Source organism: Monodelphis domestica, chromosome 4 (genome assembly GCF_027887165.1).
Source record: "Monodelphis domestica isolate mMonDom1 chromosome 4, mMonDom1.pri, whole genome shotgun sequence".
Classification (NCBI taxonomy): Eukaryota; Metazoa; Chordata; class Mammalia; order Didelphimorphia; family Didelphidae; genus Monodelphis; species Monodelphis domestica.
Window position 1 is genome coordinate 118901423 of NC_077230.1, and position 25316 is coordinate 118926738.

The 25316-nt window shown below is 34.4% G+C and overlaps 1 protein-coding gene across 14 annotated transcripts in view; it reads left to right on the forward strand.

Moving 5' to 3' along the window:
* The window catches only part of CLASP1 (cytoplasmic linker associated protein 1), a 355336-nt gene that overhangs the window by 204103 nt on the left and 125917 nt on the right, over positions 1-25316 (forward strand). For all 14 annotated transcript variants that reach the window (XM_056793731.1, XM_056793732.1, XM_056793738.1 and 11 more), the window contains 10 exons: positions 43-198; positions 4046-4119; positions 8473-8565; positions 9694-9839; positions 14075-14210; positions 17419-17489; positions 18259-18318; positions 21026-21103; positions 23694-23861; positions 24269-24318. In XM_056793731.1, the coding sequence (XP_056649709.1) occupies positions 43-198; positions 4046-4119; positions 8473-8565; positions 9694-9839; positions 14075-14210; positions 17419-17489; positions 18259-18318; positions 21026-21103; positions 23694-23861; positions 24269-24318 (1032 nt within the window). The remainder of the gene's footprint in view (positions 1-42; positions 199-4045; positions 4120-8472; positions 8566-9693; positions 9840-14074; positions 14211-17418; positions 17490-18258; positions 18319-21025; positions 21104-23693; positions 23862-24268; positions 24319-25316) is intronic.

A 25316-nucleotide genomic window follows, 5' to 3' on the forward strand; every position in this document is an offset into this window, starting at 1 on the left:
TTAAAAATATTTAATGTATTTTCTTTTCTCTATTCTCTTCAGATAAGAATTTTGATGATGAAGACTCTGTGGATGGGAACAGACCTCCTTCAGCCAGCTCTTCTACATCTTCAAAGGCCCCTGCAAGCTCTCGAAGAAACATTTCAATGGGAACCACTCGTCGCCTTGGACCTGTTGCTCTGGGATCAAAATCTTCTGGTATGAGTCTTGGATGTTTGGCATAAAGTGGTGAAAACTGTTGATACAGTTTTCTTTCCATCAATCAAATGTTATATTTGCCATCTTGAAGTAAATTACATACTGTTTTTAATGAATAGAATTTGGGTAGGTGGGCACATTTATGACTAGATTTTACTTGTTATTCTTAAATGTATAGCTACATTTTAAAATGTATCCATCAAAACAGATAATACAAAATAGTAGTCAAATTGTTGCGCATACTACTTGTTTTAAAAATAATAGTATGATTGCTACAAGTAAATACTTGAAATAGCCAGTTTTAAACTTTCTTAGTTCTTTCTTCTTTTCCCCTTCTGGAAAAGTATTTGAAAATACAGGCTCTGGTTCCCAAGAGAGTCCAACTTTTATATATGATTTTTAGCCAATTATTCTTAAACTCAGCTTTCCTGTATCCTTCCTTGTTCAAGCACCTGCTACTCCCCACTCCTGTCCCTGAACTTCACAGTTTTGGAGACCAAAGAGTCCAAAAAGCCAGAAATGAACTGTTTTAGTCTATTTATATGGCAAGTTTGGGATTCGATTTTTCTGTCTTCAAAGGAGGGTTTTTTGAAGTCTGAACCAGATCTAATACTCCTACTATTATCTTCCTCTGTGCAAAAAGCTAAAGAAGTAGCAGAAAAGAAAAGTGTTAGAGAGCTGAATTTAATTATAGTTTGCAGTTGGAATTTCAACCAAAGCCTTTTGGCTCCACATCCAGTTATCTTTCAGTGCATTCTTCTCAAGAACTTCATCACTGAACTGACAATACTCAGATGAAACATGGCAGGGTTGTGATTCTAAGGTGGATAGAATAGCTACCTACACTTATGAAGTTGTGAGATCTTTTAAAATTTGAAAGTAAATAAAATGATTGCATAATGGTTGAATAAATTATGATATATGAATGAATTGGAATATTATTGTTCTGTAACAAATGGTGAAAGAGAGAGTTTCTGAGAAATCATGAACTCATAGAGAGTGAGGAAGCAGAACCAGGATACCAACTTATAATATTAGCATTGGTAAAAAAAAAAAAAAGTGGTTTTTCAAAGACCTAAGAATTTATCCACTATGATTGTCAGTCATGATTGCAGAGGACTAAGGATGAAAAATACTACCTATCTCCTAACAGATATGGGAGATTAAATATGCTAAATAAAATATACTGAAAGAAATATGTATATTTGACATAGTAATTTTTTTTTTTAGCATAGCCATTCATATATGTTACAGTTAGGGTTGATTTTCTTTCTTTCCCCAGTAGAGATGGGAGGGAGAAAAACATAAATAATTGAGAAGTTCATAATTTAAAAAATTTTAAATAATTTAAAAAAAAGCAAGTAAATAAAATGGTTACTACATGTGAATTCCTCTGCTCGGCTCTTTGAGGAGGAATAAATGTAAAAACTATGCCCTTTGTTTTTTCTTTCTCTGCTATATCATACCTCATAAGTCTTTTACTTAATCTGTTTTTTGGTGGGTCATCTTCTGCAGAGAAAACTTGTGAAATTGCTAATATTCAGAAGGCAGAATACATGCTTGTATGTTGTCTCCCTCATTAACCCATTGAGTTCCTTAAGATCAGGGATTATCTTTTACAAAACTTTCTTTGTATCCTCAGTATGTAGCCCAGTGTCTAGAACATTGTTGTTGTCAGTCATGTCAGTCTCTTCACAAACCCTGTAGATTATAGAATGCCAGTATTGTCCTGGGGGAGGAGGGGAAATGGCAAAGATACCAGAATAGTTTGCCATTTCCTTCTCCAGTAGATTAAGACAAACAGAGGTTAATTGAGTTTGCCCAGGGTCACATAGGTAGTAAGGGTTTAAGTCCTATTTTGAGCTCAGGTCTTCCTGATTCCGGGCCCAGCACTAGCTATGTGCCTAGTACATGATAGATGCTTAATACTGACTCATTTACTGATTGAAGGCTCTTGGTACAACCAGTTCATTTTACAGATGAGGAAACTAAAGCACCAAGCATTTTAAGCGATTTGCTTTTAGTATTCTTAATAACTTTTTCAAAACAACTTAGAGAATAGATACTTAATCATGCTGGGGTTTAAAATACCTAGGAAACTAGCATTCATTATATCCATTGCTACCATGATTTCTATGATTTTAACTTTATTGATATTTATAGGTTTAATGTGAATTCTGCAACAAAACTTCAGATTAACCTCATTTATTATAAAAAATTGATCCCATGCTCTTCTTTCCTGTAGCTGGGTGGCAAGGCAACAGATTTTGAGTTTCCTCCTAGTGAGTTATTTTATCTATTCATTTTTAAAGCTGCATTTTATTGCTGTCTTTTATGTACAGAAAGTAATTTCCATATACTAATGCCTTTCTTTATGATAGTGAAAAAGAGTAAGCAAAAACAACCTCTGTAGTGACCCTGACTAATAATGAATACAGCATTCAATCTCTAAAAATACCTTGCCTCTCTCCTGAGAGGTCAGAAGTAGGATTCATTATCTTTTTTTCTGCAACTAAAATGTAGTCAACTGCTTTAGCTGAAGTCAGCTTAACATTGTTTTTCTCTCCACCATCCTTTAACTCTAATTGATTCTCAGTATCCAGTTAGCACCTGCTAGCAAGGCAAGCATTGATACCTATTGGTTGACACTACTGAAAAAAATTAATAAGGTACCAGCAGAAGGAAAACTGTGGTAGTTCATAATAACATCGACTAGGATTTTTTTGTCTCTAATCATACTGGGAGATGTGAAATGATACTGAGCCACTGATGTGTTTGTGACATAGTAGTAGCTTTGAAACCAATCCCTTGGTAATACCTTGACAGAGCAGCAGGATTCCTTTCCATCTCCTTCTTAGAAACATCTGCTCTCTTACTACTCATAATACAACTTCATCATTTCCATTGTCTTTCTTTTTCTGGGACTCAGCTGGAACAGGAGTACTCATTTGTCTTTCTATTATAACCTAACTTTAGTATTATAGACAGTATAGGAAAGGGTAGAAGTGTGGTATACTGAAAAGAACACAGGTGGTCAAGAAAATTGCATTTGAATTTGCCTCTTTTTCGAACTATATGTTAGAACTTTATATGTATCATATGTTTGAACTTTGCAAATCACTTAATGTCTATATAACTCATTGTCCTGAAGGTATAAAATAAGAATTTTGGATTAGACCAAAGGCCTTTGACCACTTGGAAAAACTATACTTAAGGGCGAACCAAAATTTGGGGTAATTTTTCTTGATTACTAAATATAAGGAAGCCCTGGCATTTTAAAAAGAAATAATTTGTCCCCAAAGGAAAGCATCTGACATGGAAACAGACAAACAGAAAAGCCTTGAAAAGATGAATGCAGACATGCTGGTTTGTTTGGGGTCATGCTCATCTGGAGCTCTTCTATGTGAATCAAAATTTGAGGCAGTTTTCAAGAATCCTTGGGAAACTAAAATGTTAAAGATCATTAGGAATTAAATATTTCTGTCGTAATTTAATATTTGAAAGAAGACTAATGTGATTCTGTAGCATCCTTTGGCGAATTTCAGTGGCTAAATTTTTTTGAGTTGATAAACTAGACCAATCATAGTCTGATTTATCTGTTGAGATGATTGATCCTTTGTCTAATGTGCTTTTCATAGTATTTGGATATTAATATCACTATAGTTGAATTGAGGCAGCTTAAGCTACGCTCTTTTATACAAATGTATTTTTTTAGAAACATGTTAATCATGCATTTATAACATTTATTATGTTGGATTGTGCCTTGATGTTAAAAAGACAATATTGTGTGTCATTACATAAACACTAGCTATTTTTTGATTGTTATAATAATTTTCCTCTCTGGCAGCTGCAAAAGAGGGAGCTGGTGCTGTTGATGAGGAAGACTTTATTAAAGCATTTGATGATGTACCAGTAGTACAGGTAAGTAGTGGTATTTCAGTAAGGTACCTGTTAAAGGTACATTTCTCCTTAAAACTGTTTAATTTTTTTCCTTCTTTGACTATCTTAAAAAATTTTAGTTTAGAATCCTCTTTTCAAATAAACCATACCTTATGCTCTTTATAGTAATGACTATCAAGTGTATTGCATCAAGAGGAAAAAACGGGTAGTGCCAAAAAGTAAATGGAGATCTTGGGATTCAAAATTAGGACAGGATGTAGAAGTAAAAATGAGGCCTTCTTGTAGCAGTAAGATGTGTAGAATGGAGTGATAATATACTAGAACAAGGACTTGTGGAAATAATTAGCAAGAGAAGCTATGTATACAGAGAAATTTTAAAGAACAGCCTATATTTATTTTATATATTACAATGAATTTTGATGGAAAGAATTTAGGACTGAAATGTAGGAGACTGGAATTCTTTCATTTTGACTTTGTTGTATTATTTCTTGATATTTCATGCATTTATTAGCTTAGATTGTATTTGCCTAATTCTAATTCTTTTAAAGTGAGATTTTGGGGGCAGCTGGGTGGCTCAATGGATTGAGAGTCAGGCCTAGAGATGGGAGATCCTAGGTACAAATCTGGCCTCAGACACTTCCCAACTGTGTGACCTTTGGTAAGTCACTTAACCCCCATTGCCTAGCCCTTACTGCTCTTCTGCCTTGGAGCCAGTACACAGTATTGACTCCAAGCTGGAAGGTAAGGGTTCCCCCCCCCCCCAAAAAAACAAACAAACAAATAAATAAATGAATAAAGTGATATTTTTGCGCTTCTTTTCCCATTTGGCCAATTCTACCTTTTAAGTAGTTCTTTTCGTCAGTGAATTTTTGTACCTTCTTTCCCATTTGGCCTATTCTGCTTTTAGAGTTCTTTTCAAATTCCATGAATTCTTATGGCTCTTTTACCATTAGGCCATATAGACCAATTCTGTTTTCTAAAGTGTTATTTTCTTTAGTATTTTCCTTTGCCTCTTTTACCAGGTTGTCATTTCTCTTTTTGTAAGTTTCTTACATCACTCTTGCTCATTTTCCCAATATTTTCTCTGCCACTCTTATCTCTTCTAGGGAATCATTGTGGACCAAATTAGCCAAAGTTGTGCCCAAATTAGCATTTTTCTTTGAGAAGTTTATAATTTTTATCTTGTTATTGTCTTCTTTTTTTTATGTTTTTGTTTATGTCTTGGATCTTCCCTACCTGTGTAGTCGCTTTTTATGGTCAAGTTTGTTTGTATTCTTTTGCCATTTTTCTCACTCATTTCTTGACTTTAAACTTTTTGTAAAAGTTGGACTCTCCTCATCTTGGGAAAGGGAGGCACTCCCTCTGAAGCTTCAGGCTTTTTGTGTTATTTTCAGGGCTAGTTCTGGGAAGTCTGTAATTTATCAGTGCTTCAGAAGTGGTATGATCCAAGGAGAAGTGTGGTTACTTTCCTGGTTTGTGCTCTGGTTTTTACCCAGGAAGAACCCCTGGGTCCCCTGCAGCTATAAGCACTGTTCCTCTTTGCTTTGGAACAAAGACCAGGACCCCTGGTTTCTGGTGACTAACCACCAGCATGCCTTCCTCCTTTGGAACTAGAACCCAGAACTGCATATGGACAATAGAGTTACCAGTCAGTACTAGCTATACTTAGTGCCAGCAAAGGGTCCCCACTAATCTCTTTCTGAACAGTTGGGTGCTGGTGCCACTGCCAATGTTGCTGCTGCCACTTGCCTGAGCTTTGGATAGGCCTCCACTATTGTGTCAGAGACCTTTCCTACTGACCACCTAAGTTATCTTAAGCCGGAACAATATCTTACCCTGACCTTTTGTTGTCTCTGCTTTTCCAACATTTTATTTGAGGCATTATTTTGAAGTTGTTTGGGGTGGGGGAGGGGATAGTGAGAGAATTCAACTGGGTTTGGTGCATTTAGTCCACCATCATGGCTCTGGCCCAGTTGAGCTCTTAACAGATCTGTTAACCTTCTCTCTCCTTATTTCAATTGATCTTTCATATGGCTGGCAGATTTATTTTCCTCATGAATAAATATGATAACACTCCTTAGAAACTCATATTTCTCGGTTGCTTACTAAATTCATGGTACTTAACTTGGCACCAAAGATTCAAACTTGCCGCAGTCTTGTACCATTTTACTTCTCTGATCTCATTTCATACATATTGGTTCCCTCTATGGAAACTGCCTTTCAGCCATGGTAGGCTATTTTCATTTGCCTGCACATGCCCAGGGATCACCCAAGTCCATGCCATTCCTACTACTCCCAATAGATAGAACACTCCCTGTGCTCTTATTTGCTATTGAGTTGTACCCATTCTTGAAATCCTCCCTTAAATGCCACATTCTCCATGAATCTTCCAAGGTTCCTATCCCCTCTGTAGCTCTTATTAGCCTTTTCTCTCCCTCGACCTCGACTTTGCACCTTTCTTAAACACTTACCTTGTTTTCTTTTGTGTTCCTCATATATGTTTCATACCTCTTTAGCAAATTATGAACTATCTGAGGCCAAGGACACTGTCTCATATAAACTTGATTTCTCCCTGCAGCGTAGAGTTTTAATAAATGTTGAATAAAGCTGAATCAAATTCCAGATCTTCCCTAGTTGTATGGCATTGATTGTCAGTTACTTTCCTTGTCAGTTGAATGAAAATAATACCTCTTCTGTCCAGCCTATTCATCACGTGATGTCTGTCCCAAAAAAGTTCTCAGCCTCTAAACTTCTATACTGTCTTTACTATATGTTCCTTCTTTACAAGTTATGCTACCTTGTTTTGATAATTATTTATTCATTTGTAAACCATTTTTTCCAAAGTATTATGAACTGATTAAGGACAAGAACTTTCTTATAAGTCTTTAGTTGATTGACTATATAGTGTTACTAAGAAAGTAAAAATGAATTTGAGACAGTAAAGTGTCTTTGAAAAATTAAGACATATGTTAATATTATATATAATAACTTTTGTTAAATGGGTTGTCATGACCAAAGAATTCATCATTGGTGGTCAGCCAGCTGTCACTGAGCATCTCTGCTAAGCAACTGATTAGATTAATGTGATGGTGCCAGAATTCAACAGAAAGAGAAAAGTGGGTTGGGTTGCTTTTTTTTTTTAACCCTTACCTTCCCTCTTGGAATCAATACTATGTGTTGGTTCTAAGGCAGAAGAGTGGTAAGGGCTAGGCAATGGAGATCAAGTGACTTGCCCAGGGCCACACATCTGGGAAGTGTTTGAGGCCAGATTTGAATCTAGGACTTCCCATCTCTAGGCCTGGCTCTCAATCCACTGAGCTACCTAGCTGCCCCATTTGGGTTGCTTTTGAGAAATTGCAGGATTTAAAAAAAAACTGTAGGCTTCTCCCTGAAATAAAGGTCCATCTTTCAAACACTAACACTTAAATGATGAAATAGTATAGTTTCCAAAGATTTGTTCATCATCACCATGATTTATCAATAGAGAGATGTCTGGTGGGCATAAGCGAGTTGTAGTGCATTTCAAACAAAGAATCCTATGAGATAAGTGGAATAAAGTATATTATTGAAGAAATATGTAAAACACTGGAATGGTAATGTGTTAAAACTGAGGGTTGGGGCAGCTGGTTGGCTCATTGAATTGACAGTCAGGCATAAAAATGTTAGGTCCTGAGTTCAAACGTGGCCCCTAGACTCTAACCAATTCTGTGATCCTGGGCAACTCACTTAACACACATTGCCTGACCCTTATTGCTCTTCTGCCTTGGAATTAATACACAGTATTGATTCTAAGACAGAAGCTAAGGATTATTAAAGAAAAAAAGGATTGAGAGTTAACTGATAAAAACCAATGTTCTTCATTGGTATCTTCACAATGTTAAAAGAATTCCAAAAAAGCCCATGTATGTTGGATAGAGTGATATGTGGTGAAGTTATAGGAGAACTTGGCTAAGAGCCTCATAGATAGTCATACAGGGTTTGTGATCTGCATTATTGATAAGAATAACCACAATCATGGGATTACAGATCCATCTGATATTAAACAAAAAACTCAATGCTGTATTATAAGCCACCATTAATGTTTTCAACGAGAATTATTCTTTTTGCCTCTGTAACCAGGAACTTGTTGACTTTTCAGTAGAGCTAACTAGTGGGGACTATGATAGCTTCAAAAAATTTCGCAAGTATATTCACACATTTTAAAGACATATCAAATCATTCTACCTTAAATTAGTCTCAAAGACATTTGGATATTTTTTAAGTTATGATTTGTTATGCCATACTATTGCATAGTCTTTATTCAATAATTAAAAAGTAAGCTTTTTTAAATTATGTGAATCATCTTATAGACTGTTCATACCTTTTTATTTACAGATTTATTCCAGCCGAGATCTTGAAGAATCCATAAATAAAATTAGGGAAATCTTATCTGATGACAAACATGACTGGGAACAGAGAGTAACAGCTGTAAGCTTTTAACTTTGATATAACTGATTTTTAATTATACTCATTCATTAAATGTTGCTAGTACCTAATGGGGATCAGATTCATAGCTATTTCTTTTATAAATTGCTATGTTAAACTAGGAATGACATTTCTGCGATCACTGTGTATGCGCGCATTTGTGTTTCTTCTGTCTTATGCCTACCTACACACATGTAAATATACATATTACATTATAATATGCTTAGTGAGTTTTTAAAGATTACTAATTTTTCAAGCCTGCATTTAGTGTTGTCTTTATTATGTAAATTTAATGCAAATGAATATTTTTAGTGTACATTCCCCAATTTCATTTCTTTAAGTCATTGAGCTAACACATTTTTATGAATACTATGTGCCAAATTAATGCTAGATATCAAAATAAAGGTTAAAAAAATAAGCCCCTGCTCTGAAGGAGCTTCTTCAGAAAGTAGTATTTGAGCAATGCCTTGAAAGAATCCAGGGAAACTCACAATCGGAGATGAGAGAGCAGAGCTTTCCAGGCTTAGGGGGAACCAGGATAACGACACAAGGACTGGAGATGTAATGCCACGTCACGGTAGGTGACAAAAAAAATGGCACCACTTGGAGCTCAAATTGGTAAAGGGCTATATATTACTTGGAGCAAACCTTTTTGACGATGACTTATAAAACTTGTGAAATCAGTCATTTTCAAATTTAGTTATCTGTTCTCTTATTCCAAATCAGCTTTTCCTTTCAGCTAGAAAGCTGTAAAATAATATTTGTTCTCTTCAAATTCACTAGGTAGTTGGAGGAAAAAATTAAAACACCTAATTTGTACTTCTAAATAACAATCTCAGTCATTTTACATATGATATTGTATAGCATAGAACTTTTCTAAAGATTTTCCTGTGGTTGTAATAACCTGATTGATTACTCATGGAGTTCTAGGGTCTTTTTGTTTCTAATTTTATTTTATATTCAGAACATATAATATTGACTAACATTTAATTGATTGAATTCTTTTACTAATAGTTTTTTTTTCCTCAGCATTTTCTGGTCTAAGTCCATTAAATCCCAGTTTTTTTCATTGCTGTATATATTGTTTTGAAAAGTGTTTTGTATCCATCTAAATCATCTCTATGTTGTCAGCTGAAAAAGATTCGATCATTACTTTTGGCTGGAGCTGCTGAATATGATAATTTCTTTCAACATTTGCGACTTTTGGATGGAGCATTTAAATTATCTGCTAAAGATCTGAGGTCTCAAGTTGTCCGGGAAGCTTGTATTACACTGGGGTAAGAAATACATTCGTTCAGGTTCTTAAATGTTTCATAAAATTATTTTTTAAGACTATCCTGCAAGATAATATTTGTGAATTTTAGAAATAGGCCATAGTGTATTCCAAGGTTTGTGTTAATCATACTGTTGCTATGAAGTATTTTCTAATCCAAGTATATGAGCTAAACTCAGAGATTTTTTTTTAACTATAAAGGGATGTTTTGGGTTAATAAAATAAAATCTATGCAGTATTCTAAAATTACTCTCTTGTCAGCTTTTGCTTAACAATTTTGCTGACTAGTTTAGGTAATTGCAACATTCTACTATAATTGTAGTTTTCACTTCCACTTTTATTGTCGTGTGTGTGTGTGTGTGTGTGTGTGTGTGTGTGTGTGTGTGTGTGTGTGTGTGTGTGTGTGTGAAAGAGCAGACAGGCAGAGAGACACACACAGAGAGAGATCTCAGTCTTGTAGTTATTTTTTAATGAGTTTTTATTGTTAGCAAGGTAAATAAAAAAAATTATTTATTAAGCACGTACTATATGCTGGGCACTATGCTAAAACAGTACAAATCAGTTTATCTCCCCCAAATTCTGTCCAATATGTAATATTTGGTAATTTATGTATAATCCTATATTTTAAAAAATTGAGATACCACATTTCTTCTCAGATTATCCAGTATCCTGCTTATACTTTTTTTTTCTTTACTGCTTTATGTTACTTGTTTTACCTTAGAAATGATGACAGGACAATGTCTCTTTCTTCCTTTGAAATTTATTATTCTTCAAAGCTAAGGCAAGAGACTGGCTGATTATTTAGGTCTTAGAGTTATGTGCATGATGATGATGGTTAAATTCATGGGAGCTAATGAAGTCACTAAAAATAAAAATATGCTCATGATAGGGGTGTTGAATAAGACAAAGAGTCTGAGGGAACAATAAGACAGGAGAAGAATCAAGAAAGGATAGTGACTTGAAAAGCCAGAGAGGAAAGAGTATCCAGTTCATGGTGGTCAGTAGTGTCAGTACTACAAAGAATATGAGAATTGAGAAGACTATCAAAATGAGTTCATTGGTCTTTGGTCACGTTGTTGCATTTTATTAATGATCTTGAAAACTTGGTAACAGATGGTTGAGAAAAGAAGAAATTGAGGCAAAAAAAAATGTATATATTATTTTACTAATAAAGGAAGGCAAGATTTGAATGATAAGTTGAAGTGGTGGTTGGATCTAGTGAGTTTTTTAAGAATGACATCTTTACAATAGGAAAGGGGAAGTCTGCATTAGAGAACTGGATATTTGTTGGAATAATAATATAACTGCTAATAGATGATTTCCTAGGTATCTGAATTAGGTGATAAACTAGGATATTTAGTTTTGACAAATTTTTACAAATATAAAAAAACATAAATTTTGCCAAAATTTATAGAATTATTTATTAGAAGAAGAAACGGCAACTAGATGTGTATAGTTTTAAAATACTGGAGGATTGGGGGGCTGATGGGGAGCTCAGGCCTAGAGACAGGAGGTCCTAGGTTTACATCTGGCCTCAGACACTCCTTAGCTATGTGACCCTGGACAAGTCCCTTAACCTCCACTCACCTAACCCTACTGCTCTTCTGCCTTGGAACCAATACACAGTATTGATTCTGAAGTGGAAGGTAAGGGTTTAGAAAAAATAAAATAAAATATGGTAGAAGTAATTTTAATAGCACCTCCTGCACACATTCTTATTTCTTTATTGCTGAGTGTTTTAAAAAAAATAGCAAAATAATTAACTCTTGGGCAGATCATTTATCAGAACATCTGGCTGAAAAGATTGTTTTGGTAGTTTTAGAATACCCATACACAGTCTTGTGGCTATGTAATTTAATTCATCAACCAGAGTTAACTTAAAATTTCATCTTTGAATGCAAAAGTGTGATAAAAAGAATAGTAACTGATTGGCTAATAGCTTAAGATCTAAAGTGCCAGAGTCATGAATATAAGCTATAATATTGAATTTATACTCTGTTATAATTAATGATCCATAAATTTTGTCAAGAATACTATAATATGATGCCTTAAATTAGCATATGAATATGAAATTCCTACCTGTGGATTGTACTCAGCATACATTTTGTTTGTTCATTCCTTTGGTGTTAGCCACAGCAGAGGACCATGAAATTGATCAAAGGGAAATGAGTAAAGGTCATCTCATGGGAGCTTTGGGTCCTGTAGGAAGCTAAGGAGGTCAAGTTCCTTCCCTTTGGAGTTGCCTCTAAATCATAACCACCTCAATAAAGGAAATAAGTGAGTTTTAGAGTCAAAGGACCGGAGTTCAATTTTTGCTTGTCATTCATTGCTTATGTAACTTTTGTCAATTATTTATTCCTTTAGGTCTTCATTATTTATCTATAAAATTAGGACTTGAAATAGATGACCTCTAAGGTCACTTTCAGCCCTAAATCTGTGATCCTGTGTGTCTCTGCTCAATAATAATATGTGCATTAAATCTCAAGAACTGCTTTAGAAAGATTTACTGTCCCTCAACCAGCTATAATGCGCATTCTCTGAATTTATGTGTCAAATTCAGGCCAAAAATAAATGCATCGCTTTATATACCTGTTCTCAATCAATGTTAATCATAACTGATTGAGTAATTTTTGAACTGAATTTGAGATGCCTTTGATATAGAAACTCCTGGTGAGCAAATTTCCCCTACCGATATATAAATTAGATCTTTTTCTCTTACACACACACAGACGCACACACACTTATATCATGTACACATGGTATTAGTTTATTTTTTGCCATCGACAGAATTCTCCATATAAAACTTTTCCTATTGTCATAATGGACACCTTATCCATAACTTACAGTGTTGAAGAGTAGCTGAGATAGTAAAGTTAAGTGACTTGCCCTGGTAATCCAGTCAGGGCTAACTGACTCTGAAGGTTACCTAGCCATCTTCCCACTACACTGTGCTCCCACTGTATATTATTACATTAACATGATCACATATGGCATGCTTAGATTTTATCATTAAAGGTTCATGAACTCCCTAATTTTATAAATAAGGAACCTGAGACCCAGAGTTAAATGTTAAAACTGGGATTTGAATCCAGGTTTTCCAACTCTATTCTTTGCTTTTTACACCACACTGTACTAGCTCTGTAGGATACAATTTTAGATTATAAAAGTAGATAGGAATGCAATTTTATCTGTGCAAAGTGTCAGTAGGGAAGAAAACCAAAGATCCTGGATGTGATAGAATGGGGAGAAAAGATGAAAGGAAGTTCATGTCCATATATTATTAAGCTAAGGGGGTGAAAGCTAAATTGGCTAATGAAATTAAATCTAAGATTCCGTGTTAATATAGGTTAGTCTTAACTGTTTATACTAATTCCTTAATCCCTATTGGAAGCATCTCAATGTCTTAATCCTCCAGATTTCTCTATTTCTTATCCTAAAACCTTGTAAAATTGTTGTAAAATGTTTACTTTCCCCATCATGTTCTGACACCTTTCTTTTTCTTAACTCCAATAAAATGTTCCACTTATGGTTTGGATGAGAATTTTATTCTTTCTTCCAAAATTTTTGGTGAAATCTTCTAACTTTTTGATTTTCAGGAAGGACATTTGGTCTTTTATTTAATGATAGGCAATGCTGAAATTCATAACAACACCAATTTGTAGAAAACTATTTTTAGTGTGGTAATTACTTATTTTGATATACTGCAACATCTTGATAATTTCTCACTTCTGTCAAAAAATGTCAACTCATGCAATTTCAAAATACAATACAATCTCCTTTAGGACAGGGACTATTTTTTCACTTTTTATTCCTGCTTTCTTCCTTCCTTTGAATTCCCTGTATTTAACATAATGCCCAGGTCATTGTAGTTGCTTAATAAATGCTCTTTGAATTAATCAGTAAAAATAAAATTAATTTTTTAATTATTAAAACATAAATGTCAATAAGGTAGGAGAATATCTTGAAAAATCAAGTATCAGATCATAAAGTATCCCAGTGTTCAAAGGGTAAGTATATGAAGGTATAGAAATTAATCATTCAGGAAAAAAATATCAGCTGCAAAGGATAAGGGCAAGAGGTTTTAATTTAGATTTAGAATGTGTTTTGTTTTTCTTCTTTTTTTGTGTGATGTGTTTCTTTATCTCTGTAATTGTAATAGCTCCAACAAATGTCAAATGAAAGGCACAGGTCTATTTCTCTCTTCCTCTCTCCCTTTCTCTCCCCCCCCTTTTTTTAAAGGCATCTGTCGTCAGTTCTTGGAAACAAGTTTGATCATGGAGCTGAAGCCATCATGCCAACCATCTTTAATTTAATCCCAAACAGTGCCAAAATCATGGCCACATCTGGTGTTGTAGCTGTTAGGTTAATTATTCGAGTAAGTATATTTAAGTGTGCTCTATGTTGTAGGGACTCGGTCTGTCAGTTGATGATAATAACAAAGTGAGACATTCATGATATCAGTGTTCTCTTTTGGTGTGTAGTTTTTTGACTTGGTTTATTTAATGGCTTTCACTTTTATAAAAGGACATCACTTGTCACCTTTTTTTTGGATACCAATCTATAAGATCCTAAAAATAGCTAGCATTTATATTGTACTTTGAGGTTCATAAAGTGGATTACTTATATTCTCTCATTTTATACTTAGAATAACCCAATGAGGTAGGTGCTATTTGAGCTCTATATTACAGATGAGGATACTGAGAGAATAGAGGGATTAACTCAGGATTTAGAAAAGGAAAGAATTCATTACTCTTTTTTAGGAAATCTTCTTTCTACTTTCTTTTCTTCTCTATGTATCTGTAGAAATAAAGGTCTAGGAGTCTCATCCTTTGATTCAGTAATCCCATCTTTGGGAATTTACTTAAAGAATGCTAGTTTGTTTGTAAAGCTACATGTTAAAAAAAGTATTTAATTGCATTACTTGTAATTGTGCATAATTATAGTAATAATAAAATATATTTTTTTTAAAGTACCAAAATAACTTTAAATGTTCAGGAACTGGAGAATTACTAAATATATGGTTGTATTTAAATGTAATGGGACATTATAATATAATCAATATTAATTATATTACAGACTAAAAGGACAAATGTATGCAAACATTTAGGAATAAGTGGACAAAGAAAGCTGAATTGGGCATGTAGTATCCAATAAGATGTTATTAGATACCTGTGTTCATTTTGTCAAATATAAGCAGTTGTAAATACTTTTTTGGGAGGGGATTTGTATTTAACGGTCATAATCTTTTTACATGGCATGAAACTAACACTTAAAACTTAAAACTCTAGAAGTTATAATGAAATACGACTATATTAATAATAGCTTCTGCTTATATAGTACAGAGACACCTGGATAATTTATTAGATAAAGTATTAGGAAGATATTATTTCTAGTCCTGCCTCAAGCATTTATTGCTTCTTTCTGACCCTGGGCAAAAGTCACTCAATCTTTGGAATTTCTCCATCTGTAAAATGGAAAAATAGCACCTACCTTGGAAGGTTGTTGAGATAAATTGCAGTAATAAGTAAAGTACTTTGCAAAACTTAAAGCTATAAAAATGCTAGCTGTTGTTATTGTTATTTAGCCATTTAATTGATCTAACATGAAGACTCTTATAACAAAGTGTGTATATGCTGGTGTTAACATGTATGGGTGTGTGCACCCATATACACATGCACACATACATACGCCTACATATATAAAACAAATCTGGAAACTGACAAAACAATTTCTTTAATTTCAAATCTGCCAAAAGTTATTTTTTTTTTTTAGAAATTAGATTAAATTAAAATTTTAAAAATTAGAACTGATGTTTATATGGCCATAGACAAATATCTACAGCTAATGTTTTTTAAATTGACAAAGTACTTTACATATACTATCTCTAATCCTGAAAAATAACCCTATAAAATATTCTTATTTCTATTAAACAGGTGAGGAACAAGGCTTCTAGAAGTTATGTTACTTGCCTGTGGTCAAAGAGCTAATAAATGTTGGCTGCCAGATTCGAACCTAGACTTCTTATGAGTCCAGGGATTTTTTCACTCTGCCACATTCACTCACAAAATTATGAAAGACTGTTTCAACACTATACCATCACCATGGAATCAAGTCTTTTCTCAAGGAAGACTGAGTCTTCATCAGAAATCTATGTGTAATAGACTGTCAATTTCAGACAGACTTTTCTAGGGAATATAATGAAAAGTGATGAATAGATAAGTATTATTTAATGTATATTTTGGGGTATCATATTTCCCAAACTCATACAAAGCTTTAGAAAAGGGTTTCTTAATCTAGGCCCCATGAACTTTTTTTTTCTTTACTATTTTAATATATGCACTTCAATTTGGGCCAGCTAGGTGGTGACATGGATTGAATGCTGGACTGAGAGTCAGGCAGACTTCTCTTCCTAAGTTCAAATCTGGCCTCAGACATTAGCTCTGTGACCCTGGGCAAATCACTTAATGCTACTGTCATTATTTTCCTTATCTGTAATCTAAGTTGGAGAAGGAACTGGCAAACCACTATATATATTTGCCAAGAAAATCCCAAAAGGGATTAAAAAGAGTCAGACATGAGTGAAAAACAACTGAACAAGAAATTTAGTATAATTGATTTCCTTTATAACCTGATGTATTTTCCTTTAGCCATTTAAAAAAAATTATTCTGAGCAGGGGTCTATAGGTGTTACCATATTTCCATTAGAGTCCATAGTACAAAAAAAGTTAATGTCCCCTTGCTTCAAAGTAACCTACTTTTTAGATCATGCTTTCTGCTATCACTATAAGTTTAGTATTTCCCTTAGCTGTATCTATGTAACCCTTGTGCTGGAAAACCTATGTAACAGTGATGACAAACCTTTTAGAGACATAGTGCCAGGTGTGTGCTCTCCCCCCCCCCCCCCCCCCCCCCCGTGCTAAGGGCTTCCCTCATCCCCCTTACCCAAGATGGGAAGGAGAAAGTGCTCCCATTGACTGCTGGGCAGAAGGGTGGAGGAAGGGAGGAATGTCCTCTTGTGCATGGAGAGGGGGAGGGCAGCAGCTCCACCCCAAGTCCCTCTGGCTTTCTAGTAACAAATTCTGGTGAGCAGCTGCAAGCATTCTCACACTGAGGCCTTTGTGTGCCCTTTTTGGCACCTGTGCCATAAGTTTGCCACCACTGTTATAAAATATCTTTTTATCTGGTCTCATTTATCTGTAATGATACCAGCAATTTCTTGTACTTTTTACTTGTGTCTACTCTTTCGCAGTGCCATGAAGAGTAAGTTATACACTATCTTAATTAAGAATTATTGTATGCATATATTAGAGTTTCTTTAGTACTAAAACATTTTAAATGTTTTGCACAGAAACTCACTGTTGTATTTCAATTATTAAAATCTAAAAACTAAAAAGAATTTTTTTACCTCATTTTGCCTGTGTCTCTTTATTATTGCATTATTTTCTCTTGTTGGCATTATATCCTTTACTGTGCATGGCCTTTGGCCTTCTGAACAGAATAATATGTGACAGACTAACCAAAAAAGAAAAGATTGATTGACTGCTTATGGTTTCAAGTTCCTGTGTTTTTTCTCTTCTCCACAGCATACACACATCCCTAGGCTAATACCTGTTATCACTAGCAATTGTACATCCAAATCTGTTGCAGTTAGAAGGTGAGTACAAGTGAAATTTTCCCTTCATTTTAGCTGGCAGAATTGAAAACAGCAAAAACACAAACTTAACAACTTTCAAATTGTATATTGATTAGCCAGAAATTACTTAAATATGTTGAAACAAATGCTTTTCAGTTAAAGGATTTTTATAGAAATATTCTTGATGTGTTCACACTATTTCCACTGCCAATGTGCCCCTATGTAAGTGTGCTTGTCTGTCTGACTGTCTCTTTTTCTGTGTTCATGTTTCTGATATCTTGGACAGTCTCCCAACATTTTGCTCCTTAACACTTTCCAAGAGCCACTATGATTGAATATTCTATCACTAGTCACTCGCATTGATTTTTCTTGAATTGAGATCTGACGTACATTAACTTTGATTTGAATAGCTTAAACAGTCATGTTTCTCTTACCTTCTGCATATTTTGGTAACACTCTTGAATTATATTTTCTAGAAAGTATGAGAAAAATTTCCTACTTGGAAACACAGTCATTTATATATATGCAGAGAGGGTGGGAGTGTGTGTGTGTTCGTGTTTGTTCATATACATAATATGTTATAAACCTTTCAAATGAGATAGTTTCAAAAGGGAACAAATATAACTTTATGCTGAAAATAAAGTGCAAACTGTTAATGACCTGGTTTTATACAAATTATACTAATGAGAGTAAAACCGAAATTTAAATCATTATTGAATAGATGTTTGTGTACATCTACTTGTACTAAAATCTTCAAATTCTAATCTCTCTTTTTAAAAACTATTTTTAGACGCTGTTTTGAATTTTTAGATTTACTTTTACAAGAATGGCAAACACATTCACTAGAAAGGTAAGCATCTGACTTGATATTTACTGATATTTCCTAAAAATCTTGATTTTTTTTTCATTATTCTATGTGGTCTTTAGGGGCATAAGTGGACTTTTTATTGATTGTGGTATCATTGTCAGTAATAGTCACAAATACTGTAAAATAGTATTATCAATAAAGGTAAGATTAATATTTCTTTACATAAGACATTGATTTCACTAACATTTGAGTATGACATTAAAAATATGTTTAGGGGCAGCTAATTGGCTCAGTGGATAGAGAGCCAGACCTTAGAGAAGGGAGGTCCTGGGTTTAGATGTGGCCTCAGACATTTCCTTCCTGTGTGACTCTGGACAAGTCACTTAATCCCAGTTGCCTAGCTCCTGAGAGTGAGAGAAAGAGAGAAAGAGAGAGACAGAGAGAGAGGCAGAGACAAAGACAGAGAGAGAATGAGAATATATGTATGAATGTTTGCTTAATGGATGAGAGAATATGTCAAAGCTATTAGATAGTTCTTCGCATTATTTATATTTTCCAAACCTTAGAATAAAAAGGTCAGAAGACCAAGATATCTATTTGTTTTTGTATGGTCATTTTTCAGTTGTATCTGATTCTTTGGGACTCCTTTGGGAGTTTTCTTGGCAAAGATATTGGAGTGTTTTGTCTTTTTTTTTTCTAGCTCATTTTACAGATGAGGAAACTTAGTAAAACAGAGTTAAATGACTTGGCCAGGTTCACCCAGCTAGTCATTGTCTGAAGCCAGATTTGAACTCAAATTTCCTTACTTCAAGCCCAGTATCTTTTGTATCCTCTACTATTCATTGTCTTGTTCACTGCCTAGAAGGTTACTTTTGTGCCCACTTTGAGCCCGAAGATCAATGTCAAGTTTACTTGTGTTGAATCCATGAAATCAATTTAGGCTAACACAGCATGTTGGTCAGATTTGGAGCTAATGGGATACTGTGAGAGGGATTCAGTACTTTGGATAATAGTCTGGAGCAGGGGGCTAAAGCTAATAAGGTGAAATTTAATATGGGTTAATGATAAATATCTAACTCTTAAACAGAAGCAGAGAAATATGTTGAGTTCTAGACAACATCTTTCACTAATTACACTGACCAGCTAGACCATATTTTTTTTAATGACCTTTAATATCCCTCTTTGTGATTTTTTGATCCTATGAATTTTTGAGGAGTCTTCATATATTATTTTAATTCATTTTCCATTTAATGTAATATCCAAAGGTTTCAGTTTTAATGTGGGTTTTTTAAAGTAGTGCTCTATGAAAAGTCATATTGTCAGCATTATCAGAGTAAATGCCCATCTTCAAAGGGCATGTGTAAGTGAAAAATATTCTGAACTTGAAGAAGAGGGAAAAGACTCTTCTAGATAGCTCCTTAATGGAGTATACTTTTATTGGTAAGTTACTTGTTTTTTGAAAGATAGACCTGACCAGGTGTTTGGGATTCATATAAACAAATATATATATATTAAATATCTATTGTGTGCAAGGAAATATCCCAGATTCAAAGAATACAAACAAAAATGAATTGATTTTTATCCCCAAAGAGATTGCATTCCTCTAGGAGGAGGGAAGTTGTTGTTTTAAAGGGAAGAAAAGAATCTCTGAATAGCCATGAGAGAACTTCTGGCCCCTCTCCTTAGCATAGAATTAGGTAAGTTAATCTTAGGTAGAGTTTGACTGTTACAAGGATTAACACTTTTTTTACTAGGTAATTAATTTTATTGGCTACAGTGCAGCAAAACCCATTACTTCAGTTGTTCAACTGCTAGGCTTAGAAAAACTTTCTTATACAGAATTCTTTAGTGTGATAATGTTTACTTTTAAAGCAATTTTTTAAAACTATTGCCTTCTGTCTTAGAATCAGTACTGTGTTTGCAAACGAATGGTGAGAGTGAGGCAGTGGTAGTTAAGTGACTTGCCCAGGGTCACAGAGCTAGGAAGTGTCTGAGGCCATATTTCAACCCAGGCCCTCCCATCCCTAGGTTGTATTCTCTATCTACTGAGCCACCTTGCTGCCCCCATGTTTGCTTATTATTGAAGAAATTAATGTTTCTTTTAAACCTATAGTTTTAAAATAGGGAATCGTTTATACTTGGTAAACAACTAGTTCTTGGATACAAGGTGAGGCAGTTATATGTGTATTTTGATTTGGCAAAATTATATTTCTTTTCAAAGAGTTATTCATTTGTGAATGTGTTTTTTAACTTGTTGGAATAAAACAGTCTGACCATTTTCCTTTTCTGAATACCTTGAAAAGAATTAACTTTGCTTCCTTCTCAGCCAGCTGAGGTAACAAAGGAAATAGCAGTGTGTAAAACGGCTATGTGATTGTGTAGATCCAAGCGATAACATCCTTAGGTATAAATTTTATCTTAAATGGGTAAAACAGTGTCTTGTTATTAAGAGAATTGCTCACTGCCATGTTGAACTGAGACCATTTTAATCTAATCATTGTTTCCAAAAGAAAACACAGGAAATGTCTTTTTCCCCCAGGTCCCATAGAATTAAGAGTTGCCTAGAAAGACAGCTATGTAAAAGAAATTGGGCAGGGAGAAGAATTTAAAATTCAAGTGCCCCAAGACTAATTTTTCTCATTTCTCAAGATTCAAGCAGTTTAAGTACCTTTTGATTTGATGTTAATATTTTGAAATTGTTTCTCTGGGCTTATGGGCTTATAATAAAAATGTCTCTTTATGTAAACAGACACATATCAGTATTAGCAGAAACAATAAAAAAGGGAATACATGATGCTGATTCTGAAGCAAGAATAGAAGCAAGAAAGTAAGTGTTTACTGAATTACTTACTTGTAATTACCTTTAGATTTTGGTTATGTTAGTTTCCTTTTGCTAAGAGTTTATTTAATGTGGCTTTTTTCAAAGATTGAGTTATACATCTAATAGACAATTTCAGGATATTTTACTGGTTGTATGGCATTGCTGATGGTTTAAGAAGTTTTAATGATAATGATATTAAATTTTGTTAAAAATCAAGCCTATAATATTAAGCATATTTTATGTGTAAAGTCTTCTTGATATAATTAGGTGTCAGAAAGCATCCAGGCTGAATTGTTATTCATATATGGATGTTTCATAGAAGAACTCTGAGAATGTCTGTTATCATAATTTGTACCTCACTTTTGAGAATTTTTGTTGCACATACTTGTAGGTTTTTGTTCTTTATATCCTAAGTAAAAATTTATACTATTTTATAAGTTCACATTTTAAAAAACAGTTTTCCACTCTTGATCCACTTAAACAATTTGTTATTGTCATCCAAAGCACACTTCCATATTGGTCATTGTTGTAAGAGCACACTCATATATAACTAAAACCCCAAAACAAAACCAAAGACACACTGATATGAAAGACAACTCCAACAGTTCTTTTTCTAGTGGTGGATAGCATTCCCCATCATAAGTCTTTCAGGATTGTCCCAGATCATCACATTGCTGAGAGCAGCCATGTTTTCACAGATAATCATCTTACGATATTGCTGTTACTATATACAATGTTCTCCCAATTCTGCTCATTTTGCTCTACATCAGTTCTCATAGATCTTTCCAGCTTTATCTGAAATCATCTTGCTTATCATTTCTTAAAGCACAATAAAGCACCATTATGTACCACAATTTGTTCAATCATTCCCCAGTTGATGGACATCCCCTCAATTTCCAATTCTTTGCCACCACAAAAAGAGCAGCTTTAAAAATTTTTGCACAAGTAGGTCCTTTCCCCGTTTTTTTTTTTATCTCTTTGGGAAACAGCCCCAGTAGTGGTATTACTAGATCAAAGGATTTACACATTTTTATAGTCCTTTGGGTATAGTTCCAAATTTCCCATCAGAATGGTTGGATCAGTTCACAACGCCACCAGCAATGTATTAGTGTCCCAATTTTGCCACATCCTCTCCAACATTTACCACTTTCCTTTACTACCATATTGACCAATAGGTGGTACCTCAGAGTTGTTTTAATTTATATTTCTCTAATCAAGAGTAATTTAGAACCTTTTTTTCAGATAATTTTTTATAGTTTTGATTTCTTCATCTGAAAATTGTTTGTTCATGTCCTTTGATCATTTGTCAATTGGGGAATAACTTGTATTCTTAAAAAATTTGACTTAGTTCTTTATAAACTTCATCCACTTCTGATTGCTGATGCTTAACATCCTGTCATCTTCTTTACCTGTTGTTTCTTACCCCCATCCCAAATAGATTTATGGGTTTTTATCATAACATAAAGATGCTACTTGAAATACACATTAACTTTAAGTATTTTATCATTTCATGATTTCTTTTATATTATGTTTATTTTATTATATTATTTGAGGCTAACCAATTTAAAAATTGAATCATTTCTTAATATCTTTTAATTCTTCCTAAATTTAATAGCATCTCATTCATCCTTAAATTCATCCACTTAATTCTAACAACCTGTAAATAAGTCAAAACTACTAAAGTAGTTATAACAGAGGCCTTTAATCAGAGCCAACAAATTATCTGGGAAGATGCATAGACCCCACAGTTCTGGGACTTCTAGTGAACTACAGAAAGTAGGGAGCTTTTATAGAAAGGGAAGGTATCAGTCTGGTTAATTGAATTCATTGGAGCCTGGATGATTAAGATGTTCTTAGGGTTTTGATTTCCTTCAGTGGAGTTCTTGCTTGGGTGATTGATAGAACTTCAGAATGTAATATTTGATTTGAGATAAAGGTCAGTCTGGGGGTTTCTTGCCGACAAGGTTGTCAATTCATGTTAGAAAAGTAAGAGGTGTACTCTATACCTTCTTCTTATATATAAGCTCTAGCAACTCTTTCAATAGAATTGTTTCTTGTCTCTGCCTACATATGTACTTTTCATTGACGGCAGCATTATGTGATTATAGGGTTCTTTTTTCCTTTTCTTTTTAAGAGCATTTTATTGTATGAGTTACATTACTAGTCCATACAATGTAAGGAATGGATGAAGACATACTCATACTCTCAGCGCAAGTTGCCTTGTCCTTGTGGTACAGACACTTATCACCCTAAATACTCCTCTTGTTGTTCTCCATGCAAACCACCCAACTCCTCAGGAGCCAGACTCAAGGCTTAGTTAGATAGGTAACAAATATGGAACAGGAGAGTAAAATTTGTAGAGCACAGTGTTTACAACAAGAAATACATGAATTTCCAAATTGTTTTGTCTGTTCAGTCCTGTGTTGAGGTCTTCCTCTGAGCTGTATTGCTTTCCTCAATACTTCACAGTCATTCTCCAACAGCAGCAGAGTTGTGTGTGAAGTGGGCCAGAGCTCAGCTTTAGTGATATTCTAATCCAGGTTTTGAGGGAATTATTTAAATGTCTTTACTTAGACTTTGTGGATTTTATTTCCAGATGTTATTGGGGTTTCCACAATCACTTCAGTAGAGAAGCAGAACATTTATACCATACGTTGGAGTCATCTTACCAGAAAGCTCTGCAATCACACCTGAAGAACTCAGACAGCATTGTTTCCTTGCCTCAGTCAGATCGTTCCTCTTCTAGTTCTCAAGAGAGCCTAAAGTAAGAGATGAGATTCCAGATTTTGGTTTCATTGTAGTTTCATTTAATTTTTTTAGAATGCAGTTTCTGTGTAGAAAACTTTGCCTTACAAAGGCCAACTCTAGTTTGTCTTGCCTCTGAATAATTCAGTAAACATTTATTGAGCACCTAATGCATTAAGAGGCATAATTTAGTAGCTAAATGAAGATACCAAGAAAGGCAAAAATGTCATTATTAAAAGAATTTCGGCAAAGTTTTTAAAATAGTATACTCCAAGAACAATTTCAAATTAATAATGTAAAGGAATTAATGATAAGATTATATATAGAGAGATGTGAGGGATAAATGATTAATTAGGAAGTTCAAAGAAACACACATGGTCCTGTGACATGTATGAATGTTTAACATTGGTCTTTCTTAATTGTCAGTCGTCCATTGTCTGCCAAAAGAAGCCCAACTGGAAGTTCCACATCTCGAGGTAAGAGTAAACATGAGATAAAGTATTTTTTTAGTGACCCCCCTGCCTAGTGGACCCCTTCCTACCCCTTTCCCCTGCTTTCTAAAGGCCATTTGTTTGTTATCTTCCCCTATTAGATTGTAAGATCCTTGAGGGCACAGTCTGTCCTTTTTTTCTTATTTGTATTCTCAAGCATTTAGCACTGTGCTCTGCTTATAGTAGGCACTTGATAAATGCTTGCTGAATTGAATTGGAAGGAGATGAGATGAGAATCCCCTGCATTGTTCAGATTGTAGATAGGATTATATCAAATGGCTACTTTTGATTGCATGACTTTAGAAAGTGAATTATCTGTTCAGCTACTTCTTTCCCTATCAGCTACATAAATGTATGCTTCTTTGTTCTATGACTTGGTGCTGTACTTATGCAGAGTTCTGGTTTCAGTCTCACTGATGATAAGAAATTTTGAAATAGCCAATGAGGAAAAAAATTAGATTCTAAGAACTTTTCTTGAACACCTGTCTCTAATTCTTGGGCTACGGAGTATTGAAGCTCAGAAAATTGAAGCAAGGCCAGAAAACAGGGTACAGAGATGCTGGAAGTAGGAGCAAGTATGGGATTCAGGAAGGCAAAGCCATCTTCTCTTATGTCTTTAGGGACAGGGAAAGGGCAGTAAAGCCACTCTCTTTACATGTGCAGTCATTCATTCTATTAGTCAGGCAACTTGCTTTGATTAGTGCTTACTATGTCCCAAGCCCTGTGCTAAGCCCTGAATGTATAAAGAAAAACAAAAATACTGACTCTGCCATCAAGGATCCTATGTTTTAAAGGGGAGAGGGTGTGTAAAAACTGTCCACACATAATATAAAGGTATAAATGGAAGGTAATTTCTTACCTTGGGATTGGGTGGTGGGGTGTGAGGGATGGGTAGGGATGAAGAGACTTCAAAAGGCCTTCTGTAGGAAGTACAGTGAACCATAAAAAGGGGAACCTAGTATAAAAATACTTTCATTTTTGTA